General features: G+C 44.9%; 2 protein-coding genes and 1 long non-coding RNA gene across 5 annotated transcripts in view; 2 read left to right on the plus strand and 1 right to left on the minus strand.

Moving 5' to 3' along the window:
- The window catches only part of gabrd (gamma-aminobutyric acid type A receptor subunit delta), a 27261-nt gene extending 14096 nt beyond the window's left edge, over window positions 1–13165 (plus strand). Inside the window, exons 3-9 of the mRNA XM_061844956.1 lie at window positions 5340–5407; window positions 7513–7733; window positions 8152–8234; window positions 9923–10060; window positions 10440–10595; window positions 10769–10980; window positions 12845–13165. Coding sequence (XP_061700940.1) covers window positions 5340–5407; window positions 7513–7733; window positions 8152–8234; window positions 9923–10060; window positions 10440–10595; window positions 10769–10980; window positions 12845–13165 — 1199 coding nt within the window. The remainder of the gene's footprint in view (window positions 1–5339; window positions 5408–7512; window positions 7734–8151; window positions 8235–9922; window positions 10061–10439; window positions 10596–10768; window positions 10981–12844) is intronic.
- Window positions 13130–21046, minus strand: part of LOC133513854 (uncharacterized) — a 25476-nt gene continuing 17559 nt past the window's right edge. For both annotated transcript variants that reach the window (XR_009798638.1, XR_009798640.1), the window contains exon 3: window positions 13130–13264. This is a non-coding gene — a long non-coding RNA (uncharacterized LOC133513854). The remainder of the gene's footprint in view (window positions 13265–21046) is intronic.
- Window positions 18733–21046, plus strand: part of LOC133513833 (transmembrane protein 26) — a 5893-nt gene continuing 3579 nt past the window's right edge. The window contains exons 1-2 of one of the 2 annotated variants that reach the window (XM_061844981.1): window positions 18733–18899; window positions 19014–19219. In XM_061844981.1, the coding sequence (XP_061700965.1) occupies window positions 19029–19219 (191 nt within the window). In that variant the 5' untranslated portion in view covers window positions 18733–18899; window positions 19014–19028. Of the gene's footprint in view, window positions 18900–18929; window positions 19220–21046 lie in introns of those variants that run through there. The other variant, XM_061844971.1, reaches the window with a different exon arrangement.

A 21046-nucleotide genomic window follows, 5' to 3' on the forward strand; every position in this document is an offset into this window, starting at 1 on the left:
TAATTGGACACTCTAAATTGCACCTAGGCGTGATTGTGAGTGCGGCTGTTTGTCTCGGTGTGCCCTGCGATTGGCTGGCGACCAGTTCAGGGTGTGCCCCGCCACCCGCCTGTCGACAGCTCGGATTCCCTGAGGATAAGCGGCAAATAAAATGGATGGATGCTGTTGAGGATGCGAGCACAAAGCACTTTGAATAACGGCCGCAAAATGTGCACCATTCATTGACCGCACAGGCAAATTTTTCAATCTCAAATATTAAATCAGATGTGCAAAGGCGGACACGTGGAGCACGTACACCAAGTCGACCAATCATCATGCATCAATGCAGACTGATGAATGGAACAATACAAATGCAGTACTATTAAAACAACAACAACAACAATAGAATGCTATTATAGCTCATATGCTTTTAATTTATGTAAGCACGGTAAAACGTATACTAAGTAATTATAACACACAATTGCAGCTATGGGGGCACAAACCAGTGCAATCTGTAGGCCGGTCCCAAGCCCGGATAAATGCAGAGGGTTGCGTCAGGAAGGGCATCCGGCGTAAAAACTGTGCAAAACAAATATGAGCGTTCATCTAAAGAATCCCATACCGGATCGGTCGTGGCCCGGGTTAACAACGCCCGCCCCCGGCACTGCTAACCTGCAGGGCGTCGGTGGAAATTCAGCTACTGTGGGTCGAAGACAAAGAAGAGGAGGAAACCGGATCCAGCGTCAGAAGAAAAAGAGGAATGCGCAGAGCCTACAACTGAGTGTAGGGACTTTGAATGTTGGGACTATGACAGGAAAAGCTCAGGAGTTGGTTGACATGATGATTAGGAGAAAGGTTGATATTCTGTGCATCCAAGAGAGCAGGTGGAAAGGTAGTAAGGCTAGAAGTTTGGGAGCAGGGTTTAAATTATTCTACCACGGAGTAGATGGGAAGAGAAATGGAGTAGGGGTTATTTTAAAGGAAGAGCTGGCTAAGAATGTCTTGGAGGTGAAAAGAGTATCAGATCGAGTGATGAGACTAAAATTTGAAATTGAGGGTGTTATGTATAATGTGGTTAGCGGCTATGCACCACAGGTAGGATGTGACCTAGAGTTGAAAGAGAAATTCTGGAAGGAACTAGATGAAGTAGTTCTGAGCATCCCAGACAGGGAGAGAGTTGTGATTGGTGCAGATTGTAATGGACATATTGGTAAAGGAAACAGGGGCGATGAAGAAGTGATGGGTAAGTACGGCACCCAGGAAAGGAACTTTGAAGGGCAGATGGTGGTGGACTTTGCAAAAAGGATGGAGATGGCTGTAGTGAACACTTATTTCCAAAAGAGGGAGGAACATATAGTGACCTACAAGAGCGGCGGTAGAACCACGCAGGTAGATTATATTTTGTGCAGACGATGTAATCTGAAGGAGGTTACTGACTGTAAAGTAGTGGTAGGGGAGAGTGTAGCTCGACAGCATAGGATGGTAGTATGTAGGATGATTCTGGTGGTGGGTAGGAAGATTAAGAAGACAAAGGTAGAGCAGAGAACCATGTGGTGGAAGCTGAGAAAGGAAGAATGTTGTGCGGCCTTCCGGAAAGAGGTGAGACAGGCTCTCGATGGACAACCGAAGCTCCCGGAAGACTGGACGACGACAGCCAAGGTGATCAGAGAGACAGGCAGGAGAGTACTTGGTGTGTCATCTGGTAGGAAAGGGGAGAAGGAGACTTGGTGGTGGAACCCCATAATACAGGGAGTCATACAAGGAAAGAGATTAGCGAAGAAGAAGTGGGATACTGAGAGGACTGAGGAGAGGCGAAAGGAGTACATCGAGATGCGACGTAGGGCAAAGGTAGAGGTGGCAAAGGCTAAACAAGAGGCATATGAAGACATGTACACCAGGTTGGACACGAAAGAAGGAGAAAAGGATCTCTACAGGTTGGCCAGACAGAGGGATAGAGATGGGAAGGATGTGCAGCAGGTAAGGGTGATTAAGGATAGAGATGGAAATGTCTTGACTGGTGCCGGTAGTGTACTAAATAGATGGAAAGAATACTTTGAGAAGTTGATGAATGAAGAAAATGAGAGAGAAGGAAGAGTTGAAGAGGCAAGAGTGAAGGACCAGGAAGTGGAAATGATTACTAAGGGGGAAGTCAGAAAGGCACTACAAAGGATGAAAACTGGAAAGGCAGTTGGTCCTGATGACATACCGGTAGAGGTATGGAAGCAATTTGGAGAGATGGCTGTGGAGTTTTTGACCAACTTATTCAACAGAATACTAGCGGGCGAAAAGATGCCTGAAGAATGGAGGAAAAGTGTTCTAGTTCCCATTTTTAAGAACAAAGGGGATGTTCAGAGCTGTGGGAACTATAGAGGAATAAAGTTGATGAGCCACACAATGAAGTTATGGGAAAGAGTAGTGGAGGCTAGACTCAGGACAGAAGTAAGTATCTGCGAGCAACAGTATGGTTTCATGCCTAGAAAGAGTACCACAGATGCATTATTTGCCTTGAGGATGCTCGTGGAAAAGTACAGAGAAGGTCAGAAGGAGCTACATTGCGTCTTTGTGGATCTAGAGAAAGCCTATGACAGAGTACCAAGAGAGGAACTGTGGTACTGCATGCGTAAGTCTGGTGTGGCAGAGAAGTATGTTAAAATAGTACAGGACATGTATGATGGCAGCAGAACAATGGTGAGGTGTGACAGAGGAATTTAAGGTGGAGGTGGGACTGCATCAGGGATCAGCTCTGAGCCCCTTCCTGTTTGCAGTGGTAATGGATAGGCTGACAGATGAGGTTAGACTGGAATCCCCTTGGACCATGATGTTCGCAGATGATATTGTCATATGCAGTGAAAGCAGGGAGCACGCAGAGGAACAATTGGAAAGATGGAGACATGCACTGGAAAGGAGAGGAATGAAGATTAGCCGAAGTAAAACAGAATATATGTGCGTGAATGAGAAAAGTGGGGGGAAGAGTGAAGCTCCAGGGAGAAGAGATGGCGAGGGTAGACGACTTCAAATACTTGGGGTCAACAATACAGAGCAATGGAGAGTGTGGTCAGGAAGTGAAGAAACGGGTCCAAGCAGGTTGGAACAGCTGGCGAAAGGTGTCTGGTGTGTTATGTGACAGAAGAGTGTCTGCTAGGATGAAGGGCAAAGTTTACAAAACAGCGGTGAGGCCGGCCATGATGTACGGATTAGAGACGAGAGGTGGCACTGAAGAAACAACAGGAAGCTGAACTGGAGGTGGCAGAAATGAAGATGTTGAGGTTCTCGCTCGGAGTGGGCAGGTTGGATAGGATTAGAAATGAGCTCATTCGAGGGACGGCCAAAGCTGGATGTTTTGGAGACAAGATTCGAGAGAGCAGACTTCGATGGTTTGGACATGTTCAGAGGCGAGAGGGTGAGTACATTGGTAGAAGGATGACGAGGATGGAGCTCCCAGGCAAAAGAGCGAGAGGAAGACCAGAGAGAAGGTTTATGGATGTGGTGAGGGAAGACATGAGGGCAGTTGGGGTTAGAGAGGAAGATGCAGGAGATAGGCTAAGATGACACGCTGTGGCGACCCCTAACGGGACAAGGCGAAAGGAAAAGAAGAAGAATTGCAGCTATTAAAAACAAGAACAACTTTGGCCTAGCGCACAACTCTGGAACACACTAAAATAGATCCAATCCTGGAGTGTGTTGAAGTCGACGTTGATTAATAAAACAACAATTTCTACACATTTCATTGAAAACAAGCCGAAAGTGGAGTTTAAACAAATTTTCACTTATTTGTATTCGCAGTAAAGAAATGGTACCTTTAAATATTTATTTACATCTTTGCATATTGTTAAACTAAAAGTAAAACATAATGTGCTTGCTAAAAATTGCTTTTCTTTATGTATGTGTCCGTTTTAATTCAGAAAGGTTGAATCTTGGTAAATGGACTTTTCTCGCCGGTTGAATTTGTTGCGGTTTTAAAAAATGTTTTCTGAAAAAAAAAATGACTTGGTAACTATGCAATTTGTCTGATATCTTAAAAAAAGCTGTATTTTAAAAAAATCCGTGTAGTAGTAGTTATCGTTGAAGTAATCATGAATTGGGATTCTGAGTGTTGCAACTCGTCCACTTTTATGACTCTCAAACTTTCCACACTGCCCTCCCACCATTTAAAAAAAACCTGCAGGATCCAATGATGCAGGGCATCAATCCATTTTCTTTGCCGCTTAGCCTCACGAGGGTTGCGGGGAATGCTGGAGCCTATCACAGCTGTCAATGGGCAGGAGGTACACCCTGAACTGGTTGCCAGCCAATCGCAGGGCACATGGAGACAGACTCACAATTACACCTAGGGGCAATTTACAGTCTCCAATTAATGTTGCATGTTTTTGGGATGTGGGAGGAAATTGGAGTGCCCGGGCAAAAGCCACGCAGGCACGGGGAGATCATGCAAAGGCCACACAGGCGGGGCCGGGATTGAACGCGGCCTACGCTTTTACCAACTGATCCACCGTGGATGCAGGGCATGTTAAATGTTATTTTGTGTATACGCCACGGGCCACTAAAAAAGGAAAGCGGACCACGGGTCTTAGTTTGGACACCCCTGCAATAACAGAATGCAAAAAGATGAAACGAGGATATGTTGTTATGATGGCATGTACGTGTAAAGCGGGCACGGCACACAGAGACACAAAGTGGTGCTAAGGCACCGTTCCTTTTGCCCAGGATGAGGCAAGTGCCCTTTCTGGGTTCGGGAGGAATGGGCAAGTGCTTGATCACCACCCCGGGATTATGTGTGCACGTGCCGGATCCTGTATCAGCTCGAGTCCAGTGAATGCCTCACAACACTATGCTCTCCTCTGATGACCTTGACATGTACAGTGTAAATTGCCTCAAGGCGTACATGCAGGGTCTGGCCAGTGGCGTTTGACGTGCCATCGACAACTGCCAGAAGGAAAGTGATGAACGGGTGGGGAACGGCTATGTACAATTCCATAATGTTCAGCCTAAACGGCGTCTGTGTTATGCATCGCTGAGCTCCCCCCCCCCTAGTTCGGGGCCTCGAGGCTCGCGGGCGTGCTCCGTGCTCATCGTATGCCAAACTGCAGAGTGCGTGCGCATATGTTTGTATATTGTATGCATGTGCGTGTTTGCACGGACGCCAGCAGAAGCTCGCCCCCCCGTGTGAGCCCACGGAAGCTCAGCGGTGTTTATGACGGCGCGTGGTGTGAAGTGACACTTAGCGTGGTTCCACTGGATGATGCCTAATCTCTGTGCGCGCCATAGGAGTGTTGGAGATGTGACAGGGAAATACACGTGTGATGTCGTAGCGCGGGTGTTTATGTGTTTGCTTTTTCTATTCTCACTTGTGCCCCCTGCAGGCCCCCCCGTGAACGTGGCGATGGCGATTGAAGTGGCCAGCATCGATCACATCTCCGAAGCCAACATGGTAAAGTTGAGCCGTTCCCTGCAAAAAAAAAAAAAAAAAAAAAAATCAAGATTCAGCAAAGACCGCAGATTTTCAATTTTCATAATCCCCATTTATCCCTCTTGAGGGCTTGGAAGCCGATAGCGTGAATACATTTGACAGATTTCCACATTGTAGGTTCATCATTTAATACGCTGTGTGGTAAAAAAAAAAAAAAAAAAAGACATCTGTTTGAAAAGCTGCATTCATCCTGGGATTTTATTTTATTGTGTGCATGAAAAATGATCACTGTGATTGCATTTAAGTCAGAGGCAGTGGCGGTGCTGGTTTGAATGGCGCCGTGTCCGACGCCCCCTTAGAAGGTTCCCCCAGGCTCCATGAAGGGCGGAGGGGAGCGCTTTTCCTCTTTTTTTCCTCAAAAATAAACAAATGACATGTTGGAGTCATCCAACACACTTCAACATTGTTGAGGTCATTTTGACAAACAACAGGAGTAGGGTTTCAAAACCAATCAAAACAGGAGCCTTTATAGACAGTTTTCGACTGACGTCACACACCTTCTGATTTCGAACGCGGGCGCCATCTTGGTTTGGTGAATTCACGTAAACACACGTAACTAAGCAGGAATCATTTCGGAAAGGCGTATGAATGGGGGTGCACTGCTATGTTATCGGTTGCTCAAACGTCGTCTTTCTTTCGAACGCCAGCTGCGATCAAGAACCACTGCGAGAAAACGGAGCGGTTAGCAACCAAACGGCGACAACTGTGGCTGTCTCGTATCAGCAGAGCCGATCTAGCGGCCAAGTGCAACACTCGTGTGTGAATGCAGTGCATGTCTCCAAAATATGTATTTTCTGTTTCCTTATAATAAGTTTACAAAAAACGAGTGCCGCACCGCTAGCTGTTTCGTGAGTTGAGTTAAAAATGTAGCCGTGGAAGTGGAGAAAAAGGTTCGGGATCCACTCGGGACTCGTCCCGGTCGAACCTTGCCCTCTCGGAAACAAAAATGAAAATAATAATCTACACCTCTTTCGCTGGTGTAATCAACATAATTTAACACAATCCTGACTGTACATATTTAAGTTTCATTGTGTGGTACGCTAACCTTAGCAGTGTGGAGGCACAGGTTGCTTCCAATGGAAACCGCCGCATGACGAAGCCGCCCATTGATGAATTAGTTGTAGGCCTCCAGACCTCTGGAATTCTTTAGTTTGTCCACGGTATGAGCGCTTGTCGAGAAGAGGAGATTGTGGATGATGTCTGGATCGGTTACCGACGCCCACATTTGTGTGGTCCATTTGTGTTTCTCCAAGGCCTGTGGGTCAATATTGTCGTCAAAGCGCACTTCTTGTCGTAACGGTTTCTTGAAACAACATCTAATGAGTCTTAATAACTTTTGAAAGTCTTTTTTGTCACGACCCATCGATACAGAGGTAGGACCCAAATGCAGGAGTCGGGAGACGCAGAGGTAATTCGGGAAAAACGTTTATTGTTCCACGGTTGGGGATCGGGCATGCAGTCAGGTGCAGCAGCGGTGTAGAGAGCAGGTCCACGGGCAGGCAGGAGTTGGTACACGGGAGATCGATCAGGGAAGGCAGAAGTGTCAAGGGAGTCAGGCTTACGGGGTTGGTCGGAGAACAGGCGGAGGTCGGTACACACGGGTTCACGATCAGAGATACAGGAGTGCAGGAACGGGGCATGAGTTGCAACGATCTGGCGCCGAACCAGTCGTCCCCATGGTCCTGTCTACACTGGGGCCAATCAGCCAGCATGAGGCGCAGGTGTGCGCCTACCAATCAGCGTGGCTGGACCATGACATTTTTAGCCGTCATGCGTCACTTTTAACAGTCGTATGAATACTTGTGTAACTTCGGTCTGTATGCAAAAGCCATAGAGTGAATGGCGCGTCAGTAGCGTGAACCCAACGAACGTGGCCAGGTGCCCCGGATGTAGTCACATGGTCGAAAACAGTCTATTGTCTTTTAGGGTTCAGTGTGATGTTTTTAATTCAATGATCATAATGAAATAAATGTTTAAGCTGCATAAATGTCTCCAAGAACTCTTCCTTATGGTCCGTTGGTGCGTCCATGACTCACCCTCCCATGTTTGTGTGCGACTGTTGGCAGGAGTACACCATGACCGTGTTCCTGAGGCAGAGCTGGCACGATGACCGCCTGTCCTACAACCACACCAACAAGACGCTGGGATTGGACAGCCGCTTCGTAGACAAGCTTTGGCTGCCCGACACCTTCATCGTCAACGCCAAATCGGCTTGGTTTCACGACGTGACCGTGGAGAACAAACTGATCCGCCTGCAGCCCAACGGCGTCATTCTATACAGCAGCCGGTACGGACAGACGAGTTGAGGCGCCGATAATGTCGGCATTATTTCAAATGTTTGCGCTGGAGTATGTGCACCGACATCTACTTACTGCGCGTCATTATTCATGCCACGAGAAGGGAATAAACACAGTTTCTATGGTAACCTCTGAAGATTTAACTCATTCATCTTGAAGCGGTGGCAGCTTCTGCAGCCAGCAGTTGCACTGCAGAGCGGAACTACTTTACTGTCACGAAAGATGCGCGGCATTTGAGAAGATGGGAAAATCAAACACTGTTTTAACACTTTTTGCTTTTTGAAAAAAAAATACAAATGTATCGCCGTGGCAGCGTCGTCTTTCATTCGGTGTCAACATTGAACATTTCTTGAAAAATACTACAAAGATGTTGAGAATGTTGATTAATTGATGCGTTACCCTCCACAGAATTACCTCAACGGTGGCATGTGACATGGACCTGACAAAGTACCCCATGGACGAACAGGAGTGCATGCTTGACCTGGAAAGTTGTAAGCTGCAAATTGACCATTTTTTTAAATGTCATTTTGCCTTGCTAGTTTCCTTTACACATGTTAAAAGGTTAAACTATTGCGTGCATTTATTTCATGGCGGTTCTGCATGAGTGGATTTGGTCAGTCACCTCAGGCAAATAAAATTCAGAATAAGAAAAATGCTTAGTTAGTAGTGGGGGGTGAAGCCCCCCCACTAAAATATACCTAATGTTGGTTTTTATATAAATAAACACCAAGTACAAAGGCGATGTTCAAATCTGTGGGAACAACAGAGGAATAAAGTTGATGAGCCACACAATGAAGTTCTGGGAAAGAGTAGTGGAGGATAGACTCAGGACAGAACTATCTGGGAGGAACAGTATGGTTTCATGCCTAGAAAGAGTACCACAGATGCATTATTTGCCTTGAGGATGCTAGTGGAAAAGTACAGACAAGGTCAGAAGGAGCTACATTGTGTCTATGTGGATCTAGAGAAAGTCCATGACAGAGTACCAAGAGAGGAACTGTGGTACTGCATGCGTAAGTCTGGTGTGGCAGAGAAGTATGTTAAAATAGTACAGGACATGTATGATGGCAGCAGAACAATGGTGAGGTGTGACAGAGGAATTTAAGGTGGAGGTGGGACTGCATCAGGGATCAGCTCTGAGCCCCTTCCTGTTTGCTGTGGTAATGGGTAGGCTGATGAGGTTAGACTAGAATCCCCTTGGACCATGATTTTCACAGATTATATTGTGATCTGGAGTGAAAGTTGGGAACAGGTGGAGGAACAATTGGAAAGATGGAGGCATGCACGGGAAAGAAGAGAGGAATGAAGATTAGCTGCAGTAAAACGGAATACATGTGCGTGAAAGAGAGGGGTAGAGGGGGAAGTGTGAAGCTCCAGGGAGAAGAGAGAGCGTGGGTGGAAGACTTCAAAATACTTGGGGTCAACCATCCAGAGCAATGGTGAGTGTGGTAAGGAAGTGAAGAAACGGGTCCAAGCGGGGTGGAACAGCTGGAGGAAGGTGTCCGGTGTTCTATGTGACAGAAGAGTCTCCGCTAGGATGAAGGGCAAAGTTGAGAAAACAGTGGTGAGGTTGGGCATGATGCAAGGATTAGAGATGGTGGCACTGAAGAAAACAAAAATGAAGATGTTGAGGTTCTCGTTCGGAGTGAGCAGGTTGGGTAGGATTAGAAATTAGCTCATTAGAAGGACAGCCAAAGTTGGATGTTTTGGAGACAAGGTTCGAGAGAGCAGACTTCGATGGTGTGGACATGTCCAGAGTCGAGAGAGTGAGTACATCGGTAGAAGGGTGGTAAGGATGGAGCTGTCAAGCAAAAGAGCGAGAGGAGACCAAAAAGAAGGTTGATGGATGTCGTGAGTGAAGACATGAGGGCAGTTGGTGTTAGAGAGGAAGATGCAGGAGATAGGCTCAGATGGAAAAATATGACACGCTGTGCTGACCCCTAACGGGACAAGCCGAAAGTAGAAGAAGATATACAAATAAACATCACCTTTGGTTGACTTTCTCTTTGCCAAAAGCAAAATTAAGGAATGTGAAATATGGTAGCCCTAAATGTTAAAGAATGCCAATTACCAGCTTGGTCAACCTCAAGAGTGTTAAATGAAAATGAATGAAAATATACCCTTTGGAACTGGCCAGAACTGCTCAATTTTTTTTTTTTACCGGGTGTATCTGTTTTAGATGGTTACTCCTCAGAGGATATCGTGTACCACTGGTCGGAAAGCCAGCGGCACATCCACGGCTTGGACAAACTGGAGCTGTCACAGTTCACCATCACAGACTATCGCTTTGTCACGGAGATGATGAATTTCAAATCTGGTGAGTTTCCACCTCAGTCAAGGGTGACTTTCTGGAGTGTTTTAATGCATTTCGTTGTGCTCTGAGTCACATCGAGCGAGTTATTCCTTTGTTTGGAGTGCTATTTATTGTTTATTCTGTGCGCAGAAAAAACATGCCACAGAGAAGGATTAGGAACGGAACCACAGGACAGTATAGAACACGAAAACTGAAGTTCGCAGCACATCTTAATATCTTACCATTTAAAGCTTGGACGCCACACACAAACGACCGTGCTAAAAATTTCCCAGCATCAGCACATCTGAAGAACAGCTGAATTTCAACTCATAAGACATTTTCAAACTGATAATTACGCTCTTCAAAAAATGCAATTAACAACTGGTTGTCCTTTTCTTCACAGCGGGAAGATTTCCAAGACTGAGCCTTCGCTTCCAGCTAAGACGTAACCGAGGCGTGTACATCATCCAGTCATATATGCCTTCCATATTACTGGTCGCCATGTCATGGGTGTCCTTTTGGATCAGCCAATCGGCGGTCCCTGCTCGTGTATCCTTAGGTTGGTATTGGACGAGTCAAGAAAACAAACAAAAAAAAAAGATTGGTTCAATATTTGATACACATCAGTTATAATTTACTCCAGTACCCTTTAGTTCTGGAAAACAAGTTCAAAATTTGACACAGGTCACATATCTAAACCGTTTCTACCATAATCATGTTATGTCCCAAAAGGTATCACGACGGTTCTGACCATGACCACGTTGATGGTGAGCGCCCGCTCCTCCCTGCCTCGCGCATCAGCCATCAAGGCGCTGGACGTCTACTTCTGGATCTGCTACGTGTTCGTGTTCGCCGCACTCATCGAGTACGCCTTCGCTCATTACAATGCTGACTACAGACTTAAAGAGAAAGCCAAGGTGAAGGCCAACAAGCTCGGTTCTGAGGTGAGCAACCCAGTGAGCAGCGTTGTGTCCAATGAGTTGTCCTTTCAATCGCAGAGATCGATCTTCCATAATGTCCCGTCATGGGACTGGGAATTCCTTTTAGGGAGGAATATAACCTCTAAAATATAAATATCTTTCTCTCACTGAGCTATAATTCTGACCTTCAGTACAGATGTACAATCTTATAAGATCCCATTTAATTTATATCTTATCAATATAGCACAATACAGGGAGTTCTCGGTCTACGGTTGAGATCCGTTCCGAGAGTAGCGACTTAACTAGAATTTCGACTTAAGTCAATTTCCACCATTAAAATATGAATTTACATCAATAACAAATACATTGAAAGAAACAAGATGATGTACTTAGCATGACTGCTGAGAGGTGGATGGAGAAGAAGAAGGGGAGGCTGTGTTTAGCTATTGCCAAGGAACCTGGTCCTCAATCCTCTCCATCTCGACAAGTATCAAAGAACCTTGTTTTGTGATCATTGTATCCGACATAGGACCAGAACCCTTCACGTGCTCTAAAATACGGGCTTCGTCTTTGATCGCTGTCACCATGGTCGACCGACTGAAGCCTCGGTGGTGTTGGTGTCTCTCCTTCCTCCAATCTTTTTATGATCTTGTGCTTCATTTCCATGATAATGGATTTTCTTTTGGCTGCAGAATCCTTGCTAAAAGACACAGCTTTCTTCTTTGGGGGCATAATGTCTAAAAAGGAGGGCAAAAAATGCAAAGATACTCCCGGCGCACAAACACGGTCAAGCATTAGACAGATAAAATGGAGGATGAGGGACGGGCGTTGTAAAGTCAAAACGTCTTAGGTCAAGACTGTCTTAACCCGAGGACTCCTTGTAATAAGATTCGGGGAACAAAGATTGAGACTTGTGTGTGTATATATTGCCCTTATCTTTCATTATGTTCTTATTCTGATTGGCTGGGAGAACTCACATGATTACGCAACCTGATATTGAAGGTTGAAATGAAGGTTGCCAAATGCCTTAGGAAATGTTCATTTCATTTTTGAAATATGGGCAACATCTTAAACCAACATTCAAACAGTCACAAATTGGATCATTATCTAATTTTATACTTTCACAGATATTTCTCCAGATCAGCTCCAAAATAAATGGAACACATTCTCGCCCTTTCTCTGCATAAAGTCCTTACAATTGGTTTGATAAATGATCAATAAGCACCAACATTCTCAAAGATCCCCCCAAAACAAAATGTTTCTCAAAGGAGTACGCAGGACCCCTTTAGTAATATCCAAAAGAATTGCTGGCAAACTATAATTTTGTTGTATTTAACTTTTAAATTGACATTGCACGTAATATTTGCACGCTATCTTTCACAACTGTTTGAAAACATTTGTTAAAGTAACATTTTTATATGCAGCACATTTGAATGAAATCATGATTTTTTTTTTAAACTCACACTATATTCAAGTGCAATATTTATGTTCAAACTGTAAAATGATATAGTGGATACAATAAAATTGAACACACTTATTAGATTAAAAGATCGGTCTCATTTTTTTTTCTCTACATTCAACCATTCTGCGCTATTTTAATGTTTGTCATGTGGTACCTTGAAATTTGAGTATTTTTGTAGGTGGTACTAAAAATTAAGTCAGCTGTAATCCCCCCCCCCCCCAAAAAAACAACATTTTTTAAAAAATTCTCATTTTTTTTCATTAACTGTTTTCACCTCCATTCACAACTGTTAAAAAAAAAGTTAACCACAGTTAATATTAAGATATACAATAATTTTTTCCCAATAAAGTTATGTGCAACTTTAGGGTGCATTTTTGTCTTTGTCCTCAGAGATTGTTCACAAGCGTCTGTGTGTGTCCTTTGCAGTCCATCGTGAAGAACGGCAAGCAGGCCATGGTTCTGTTCTCCCTGTCGGTCACCGGTATGAACCAAGGCGTGGTCATTTCCAATCGCCACAGCCGAGCGCAGCGCTCCAGCAGCGAGATCCCGGGGGAGGCCGTCTCCGAAGAGTCCGAGTCCAGGAGGAGGTCCGGACAGATGAAAGATAGCGAGGAAGAAAAGAAGTGCTGCTCCAAGTGCGTCTGCAAGCCCATCGACGCCGACACCATCGACATCTACGCCAGGGCCGTCTTCCCTTTCACCTTCGCCGTGGTCAATGTCATCTACTGGGTGGCGTACACCATGTGAGAGGGAAGAACCGGAACTTGGATGCCCCTGGCTGCCATCCGGGAGGGACTGTACATAAATACGATACTGCTGGAGCTGTACAACTCCAAACGTTGACAGCTGAAACACAACCGCGGGGGACGCTAAAATAACTCGAGAGGGATTGACGTGTTCCAGGAAGGCTGATCGTGACCTTCAAATGTAAAATGGAAACACAAACAGACGAATAATGCAAAAGTATGCAATGTCGCACGGTCCTGGACAGCTTTAAGAAGTGCATCAACCTGCTCGTGCACATACGATAATGGCCCCACGCCCCGCCTCACAACAACAACAACACACACAAACATACATACGTACATTATATCCAGCAAAGGCTTAGCCACCATCTGAAGTGGGCCGCGTGTTATCCAAGCGCCAACCGAGCAAGTACAACAAGATGAAATGTTCTTACTACTCTGCATGGTTGATAACTTTCTCACTCTCTTCTTGCGCCATCACCATCCTGCCCTTTTGCGATTCGCCCCCATTGTGGTCTGCCACCCGTTTCCTTCCAAACTGTTTTTTTTTTTTGGTTTTGGACCCCGTTTAAAGTGTCGTTTCTCCTTTTTTTCCTCGCCATTAAAGGACTTCTTCCGCCATTGGTCTCAGTGTACATGCATGTCCAAAAATATGAAAAAAAAAAAGTCTATAATAGAATATATTCTCCTGTATGCTTAAATCAAAAAAGTGTACAGCTGTGTTCTCCATCCACCCATTTTCTTTGCCGCTTATCCTCACGAGGGTCCCGGAGAGAGCCGGAGCCTATCCCAGCTGCCGACGGGCAGGAGGCAAGGCACACCCTGAACTGGTTGCCAGCCAATCGTAGGGAACATGGAGACAAACAGCCGCACTTAGAGTGCAACATTAATTGGACATTCATAAATTAATTAATGTTGCATGTTTTTGGGATGTGGGAGGAAACCGGAGTGCCCGAAGAAAGCCCACGCAGGCACGGGGAGAAGACGTAAACTCCACACAGGCGGGTCCGGGTTTCAACCCGGGACCTCAGAACTGTGAGGCCAAGGCTTTACCAGCTGAGCCACCGTACATTAATCTTATCAATTTTTTTGTATTTTACTGTTTGTACATTTTCACTATACACAGCGGGGGTCAGTTGTCATCCCCCACAATTAATGTTTATGTAGTTTCCAAAGTGAAGCCCAGTGGCACCTTATTGATCTCGACATTGATGTCCTGTTTTTTTGCACAATTGGCCTATATTCTGGGATAGGAGTGGCAAGGTGTGTTATTTCTTGATTTTTAGTTTTAGAGGACCAGATGTTCCCTAGATCCCCTTCGACAGACTGGCGACCAGTTCAGGGTGTAGTCTACCTTTCGCCCAACGTTACCTTGGATAGGCTGCAGCACTCCCGTTACCCTTGTAAGGATAAGCGGGTTGGAAGTTGGATAGATGCTTAACTGTCACAAAACTCCGGTGCGGGGGCGGACCCAAATGCAGGACTCCGAGGCAGAGGCATAATGTTCAATGTGGTTTAATCCGGAAACTGGGTCATGCAAGGTGTAGGAGTCCGACAAGGCAGAGCCACAGAAACGGTAGGCTAGGCGGGATCCAAAAGACATGCAGCAAGGTCCGATGATTATTGGGCGAGCAACTCAACGGGACAGGATCAAACAATAGGGCACAGAATCGATGCGGCTAGAGTTACTCTAACTTGCGAGTAGAAGCGGAGAGTCCCACAGGCAGTGAATGCAACTCACTAACGCAAAGCAACGAACTGGCAAACGCCAGTGACAAATACTCCAATTTAAATGCCTGCCTAATTACAGTCCGAATGTGAAACATGCCCGACCGGTGACAGTGCCTGGCCACGCCCCTCTTGGCTGCGGCCAAGCCTTGCTCATGACATCAACGGGCAAAATCAATTACTTGAAGGCAATTCCAAAGCATAACGGGGGGTTGAAAGTGACATGACTTCATTCATATGGCTATAAAAATGAAACCTTAATTTATTCTAAAAGGTGATCAGTGTCAGGAACCCATCCATGACTGAGACCTAAGAACTGTAACTCATAATTCAGTGACTATATTCAAATAGATTATATTTTGGAGGTTACCCATCCGACACTGTTGGTTCTGATATTAAAATACTGCTGCAAACCAGCTGAAGCAACTCCCCAGAGGCAATCGACAATCTGGCAATAGCTGCTCGGTGGTCGTTTCGTTCCCCTTGTTGGACCAGGCCAATAAGGGCTGTCGTTATCAGATCTGGCAATGTGCGGAGATAGCCGCTTTCCGACAGCTGCCGACCAACTTCTCCCGGGGAGGTAACTTTCCCCCGGCCCACCGGAGATGACATCATGGCAGATGACAATCAAGAGGCGAGGGAAAAAAAAAAATTTATCTGCTCCACGATTCTCGGCGTACCTTTTGAACGCTTTACGCAGGCGTGCCTCATTTCTCGGGTGTTGGGAGGGGGCTGTCACTGAAAACGGAGACAGCAGGCCCACGCGAGGCAGGTCACGGTTTGAGACGGCTGCGGGATTAACTTTGAAAAAAAGCGACCTGAAGCTATCTCACGAGCAATGCCGGCTTCACTCAAAAGATTGTTCTGCCTGTATCCTCACCATCGGTGGGTGAATATTTTTAACATGACATCTCTACCCTTACAAACGGATCACCATTTAATCAACATTCATAAAAATAATTCAAAGTGTGTGCTGACACAATGAACACAAACTACAAACTCATTATTCACCATTCTCAGGACTGTCACGAACAAACGGTGTGGGGCGGACCCAAATGCAGGACTCCGACACGAGGACATGATGTTGGACGTGGAAGCGGGTCGATACCAAAAAAGCAGTCCAAAACAAGGCAGAGGCACAGAAACGCTAGGCTAGGCAGGATCCAAAAAGACATTCAGCAAGGTCCGATGACGACGGGGCAAACTAACAATCTTAACAGGACGGGATTGACCAAAAGGGCACAGAATCACCGCGATGAAGGTAGCTCAACACTATACTTAACCTCAGTGGTGCAGAATTCAACTGGCAGTGAACGCAACACACTGACGCAGGGAAACAACCTGGCAACGTAAGTGAAAAAACTCAAAATTTAAGTACATGGTCTAATTAGAGTCCACATAGAAAACAGCTGTGGGCGGTGACAGATGTCAGAGGTGGTCCGGCCTTGCTCATGACAACTACCAAAAACATTCTTTTCCTTTCGGCTTGTCCCGATTAGGGGTCGCCAGTGTGTCATCTTTTTCCATCCAAGCCTATCTCGTGCATCTGCCTCTCGAACACCCACTGTCCTCATGTCCTCGCTCGCAACATCCGTCAACCTTTTCTTTGGTCTTCCTCTTGCTCTTTTGCCTGGCAGCTCCATCCTCAGCACCCTTCTACCAACATACTCAATCTCTCGCCTCTGAACATGTCCAAACCATCGAAGTCTGCTCTGTGATAGCGAGGGTGGACGACTTCAAATACTCGGGGTCAACAATACGTAGCAATGGAAAGTGTGGTAAGGGAGTGAAGAAAAAGGTCCAAGGAGGGTGGAACAGTTGGCGGAAGGTGTCTGGTGTTCTATGTGACAGAAGAGTCTCCGCTAGGATGAGGGGCAAAGTTTATAAAACGGTGGTGAGGCCGGCCATGATGTATAGATCAGAGATGGTGACTCTCGTCATAAAGGGAAGAAGGGCCGGTCGGACTGTGGACTGGCCGGATGTGGCCCGCAGGCCGTACTTTGCCCTAATTTTGTGATCTACACTACATACCATTGAGGTCGTCGGGTTTTGCTTTTCCACACTGAAATCAATCAAGCTGTGACTGAAGTGTAAACTCTTTGTCGTTTCACACCCACCAAAAACGAGATTTATCATTCAAAAATAACTATACTTTTTTTTTTTGTAAACAAAGTGTACACCTAATCATTTCTAATACTTCAATGGTCATCATTTGCAGCAAGTCGTTGCCTAAAGTCCGGAGATGAACATCAGTCTGAATTTTCCCTGTGCTCAAGCCTTCACTGAAGCTACTGTCACTTCCTGTTTATCTGTGAGTCTCATCTACTTCACTTTAGTTTTTAATACAAAAATTCCCTTTATTTACTTTTAAGTATTTCTGCGAAATGCTCAAAATCAGTTTTATCGAGTCAATACAATATTTGAGTATCGTATCAACCTTCATCCCTCGCATTTTGTCTTTTGATTTGTCATACGTGCTATCCAACTGCTGTGTTTAACATGTGACGTATTATGCTTTGGATAATGAGCGCTTAATTTCTGACACCATAATTTTCTCTTCCCATTATTGTAAATCGTTGATGTAATTTCACCTATTCACAAAAACTCATTCTAGAACCTTGGAGGGTTTTTTTCAAATTTGATGTTGCTTTTGTGTTCTTGAATGTTACCCGTGCTTTGCATCTTGTTGCAATCCCACTGTATTTATATACATCATGCATCCATCCATCCATCCATTTTATTTGCTGCTTATCCTCACAAGAGTCGTGGGGAGTGCTGGAGCCTATCCCAGCTGTCAACGTACACCCTGAACTGGTCGCCAGCCAATCGCAGGGCACATGGAGACAAATTGCCGCACTCAGAATCACCCCAGGGGCAATTTAGAGTGTCCAATTAATGTTGCAAGTTTTTGGGATGTGGGCGGAAGCCGGAGTGCCCGGGGAAAATCCACGCAGGCAAGGGGAGAATATGCAAACTCTACAAAGGCGGGGCCGGGATCAAACCTGGGACCTCAGAACTGTGAGCCCAACGCTTTCCAGCTGCTCCACCGTGTATTAATATTTAATGCATTTAACACATATTTTGAAAAAAAGATAACCCGCATCATCAAACCGATTTAATTTGTCTTTGCGAGAAACAACAAAACTTGAAGACAAAGAACTGCAATTGAATTTATTGGTTGCCCCCCCCCCCAAAAAAAAAAAACAAAACTATATAGCACAGTTTAACCTCAAGATAGACTTAAAGACAAAAAGTGAAAGCAGCAAACCCGTCAAACAAGTGAACAAGTGAAGTTACTTCTGTACAAAACTCGAGTATTTAATGGATTACTTACAGGATTCCTGGCTGAGCTTATCAACAACAGCATATACTGCAGTATGTACAGATCATTACTTGAGCCAAAAAGAAACAAGCGAATACACATGAAGCCACAAATGATTAAACACTGATACTCACTGGAAAAAAAAAGGACATTTTCAGTTTTGCAGATTATGAATATTTAATATTTGAGCATTTCATGCTTATTAAATAGAATTACATAACCTTCATTCTCCTGGGTAGCAGAGCAAAAAGAGAAAACAGCCCAATCGGATCCTCCGGTTACTGAAGAACTAATGAATTTGTATGACGCTTCATACTCATGTGAAACCCAATATTGAAAATTGACTCAGATTTGGGGGAGTAAATTAAAGTCAATAAAAGTCATAATGTAGGCCTTATAACAAGGCTTTCCCCGAGCATTATACAAAGGGTGACATTTCTTATGTCATAATCAAGTCATCACTGTAATCCACCAGCAAGCTCTTTGTTTTCCGTTCACCGCACGTCGAAGCTCCGATACCATAATCCCGTTTGCTAATTAACGGGCGTGCGTGCATCTGCGCTGCTGTTTTGCGGTATTAATATTTAAGGGCAGCGTTCGGAGCGCGAGGCTTCATGAGCGAGGACGTTTTTGCAATTCTTTCGTTCCCGCTCACGTGTTACAAGTGTGGCACCGTCCATTTTGTGTAAGTTGGAATTGTTCTGCGAGGCGCGATTCAATGTGGAGGAGCCGTTTTCGCGGCTTCTTTGTCAACCGCACGGGGGTTGGCGCTATTCATTCCGTAAAATGTTCTGTGCAGGTTCTTTTGGAAACGATGTGCTTTCTAGTGAACATCGTTCTGGCCCTGCTGAGCCGCATCCTGTTTGCGGTTCACGGCATAGTGACAGTGTGGCGGGTGGTGCTCGTAAGAGGACCAATGTACTGGTTGCTCCTGTTGGGCATCACTCTACTGGCTATCGAGCTCGCCATCACCCTGAAGTACACCCGAAATGCAGAGTGGAAATGGTAATGCTTCCCCCCCTCCCCCGTGTCCTGTTTGGGCTGTTAGATCAAGCGGAATGGAGACTGTGAATCCTTTTTACGCAGGAACAGTTTTACTGTCACAGTGGCGTTATTATGTTTTTACATTGTTATTAAGAAGTCTATGTGATTTCTTAGAATTTTAAATGAAGTTTACTGAAAACCAAAGTCAACCGATCGAACAGAATTGAATTTATTGAGGTGGGAGAGCGACAAAGACGATGCATTAATTGTTAGAATGATACAAGTACCGTATTTTTTGCACTACAGGGATGAGAATGACCAATTTGGAAAAACACAAAAAATGTCTGCCTTGGGGGGGAGTTCAAAAGGGGGTGCGAATTTTTTTTTTTAAACTCTGTTAAACGGTGACCTGGTTACGTCTAACAGTGTCAATACATGGCAATCATAATATTTTGAAAACTTCAAATATGAGTTCAAACAACCAAAATCATTTTGCCAAACGTCAGACGTGAAAATGTAGACTGAGTGAAATTTATATCAATATATATACATATATAATAGGCTACTGCACTTACGAGTTATACTTCAGAAATAAGTACACAAGTAATTTGTATATTATATGAGAGAGAGAGATCATGAAATATAAAAGTGAGCGCTAAAATGTGTGATCTACACGGCCAGCGCTACAGATAGGCCTAATGGTATTGACAGTTATCAATTATATAATATTTGAGAAATTTACGTCCAACTTACCTTTGTGCTCCCTGGTTTGGATATGCTCCGGGATATGTTTTTGCTCCTTGGCTTCCATAATTGATCATATCGGAGCACAGAGTGCACAGCACTTTGCCGGGAACGTCCACTTTTTGTATGTGTTCGGTTAGACATATTGATACAGTTTTCGTTCGTATCTGCATGGTGACACTTTTTTTCAAGCCATGCCCATCTGAAACAGTTTTTTTTTACCTCGACCAAAAGATGCCACGTATGGCTCGCGAGCCGTAGGTTCCCGACCCCCGCCATACAGTATGAAAATTGGTATCTGTGATAATTTACACTGGGTGGCTCTGTAAAATTTTACGTGATATTAAAGCCAATATGGTAATCTGGGATTTCATCTGCAGGAGTCTATGAGTTTCCTGTTATTGGGAGTACAGTATTGTTGATTTTGTCCAGTTAATATTTGCAAAAATGTCTTAATGAGACCACCTAAAATCCAGTTTCTCTACTAATTATAGTGGATACAATTGGTTTTTTTTTTTTGGTACAAAAATCCCAGTGCATTTCTGGGAGAACTGGTTTTCGGACGGTGACCTGTTCTGGTACTTTAACAAGAGACAGCTTGCATCATGCCCATCATTGTGTGTAAAACAAACGAAAACCAGTTTTCTGGCTGAAAATTTGTCTTCCTTTTTGGGGGGGGGGGTGGTGACATAACAAGAGGGGGTCTGTATTGAGTAAAAATGAACTGAGGCCGACCTCCATTATGCAAGAGTGTAAAGGTAATAATACTGCAAGTGTTTTGCGTGGTGCTTGCTCATCGTCAGACGCCGCGCACGCTTTCTTCAGGCCTCTCCCTTTCCCTCTGCGTATTACTTTGAAGTTCGAGGCTTTGCACTGTCAAGTGGGATTTGCATTTATGATGAGAATAATTGCCCCTCTGAAAGATGATACTTTCCGAGGAAAGAAATTGACCTCTTTATTCTGTAGTGCGTGGCTGTAAAAAGAATCTCCCCCTCTTTTCGCCCCCCCCCCCCCCTCCCCACCTGGTTTTAGTCCACTGTGGCACTGCGGTCAGTGTGTGGCATTTGTGAGCAGAGTATCGAGCTTGTGCACCTACGTCATAAA

This window comes from Syngnathoides biaculeatus, chromosome 2 (genome assembly GCF_019802595.1).
Source record: "Syngnathoides biaculeatus isolate LvHL_M chromosome 2, ASM1980259v1, whole genome shotgun sequence".
Classification (NCBI taxonomy): Eukaryota; Metazoa; Chordata; class Actinopteri; order Syngnathiformes; family Syngnathidae; genus Syngnathoides; species Syngnathoides biaculeatus.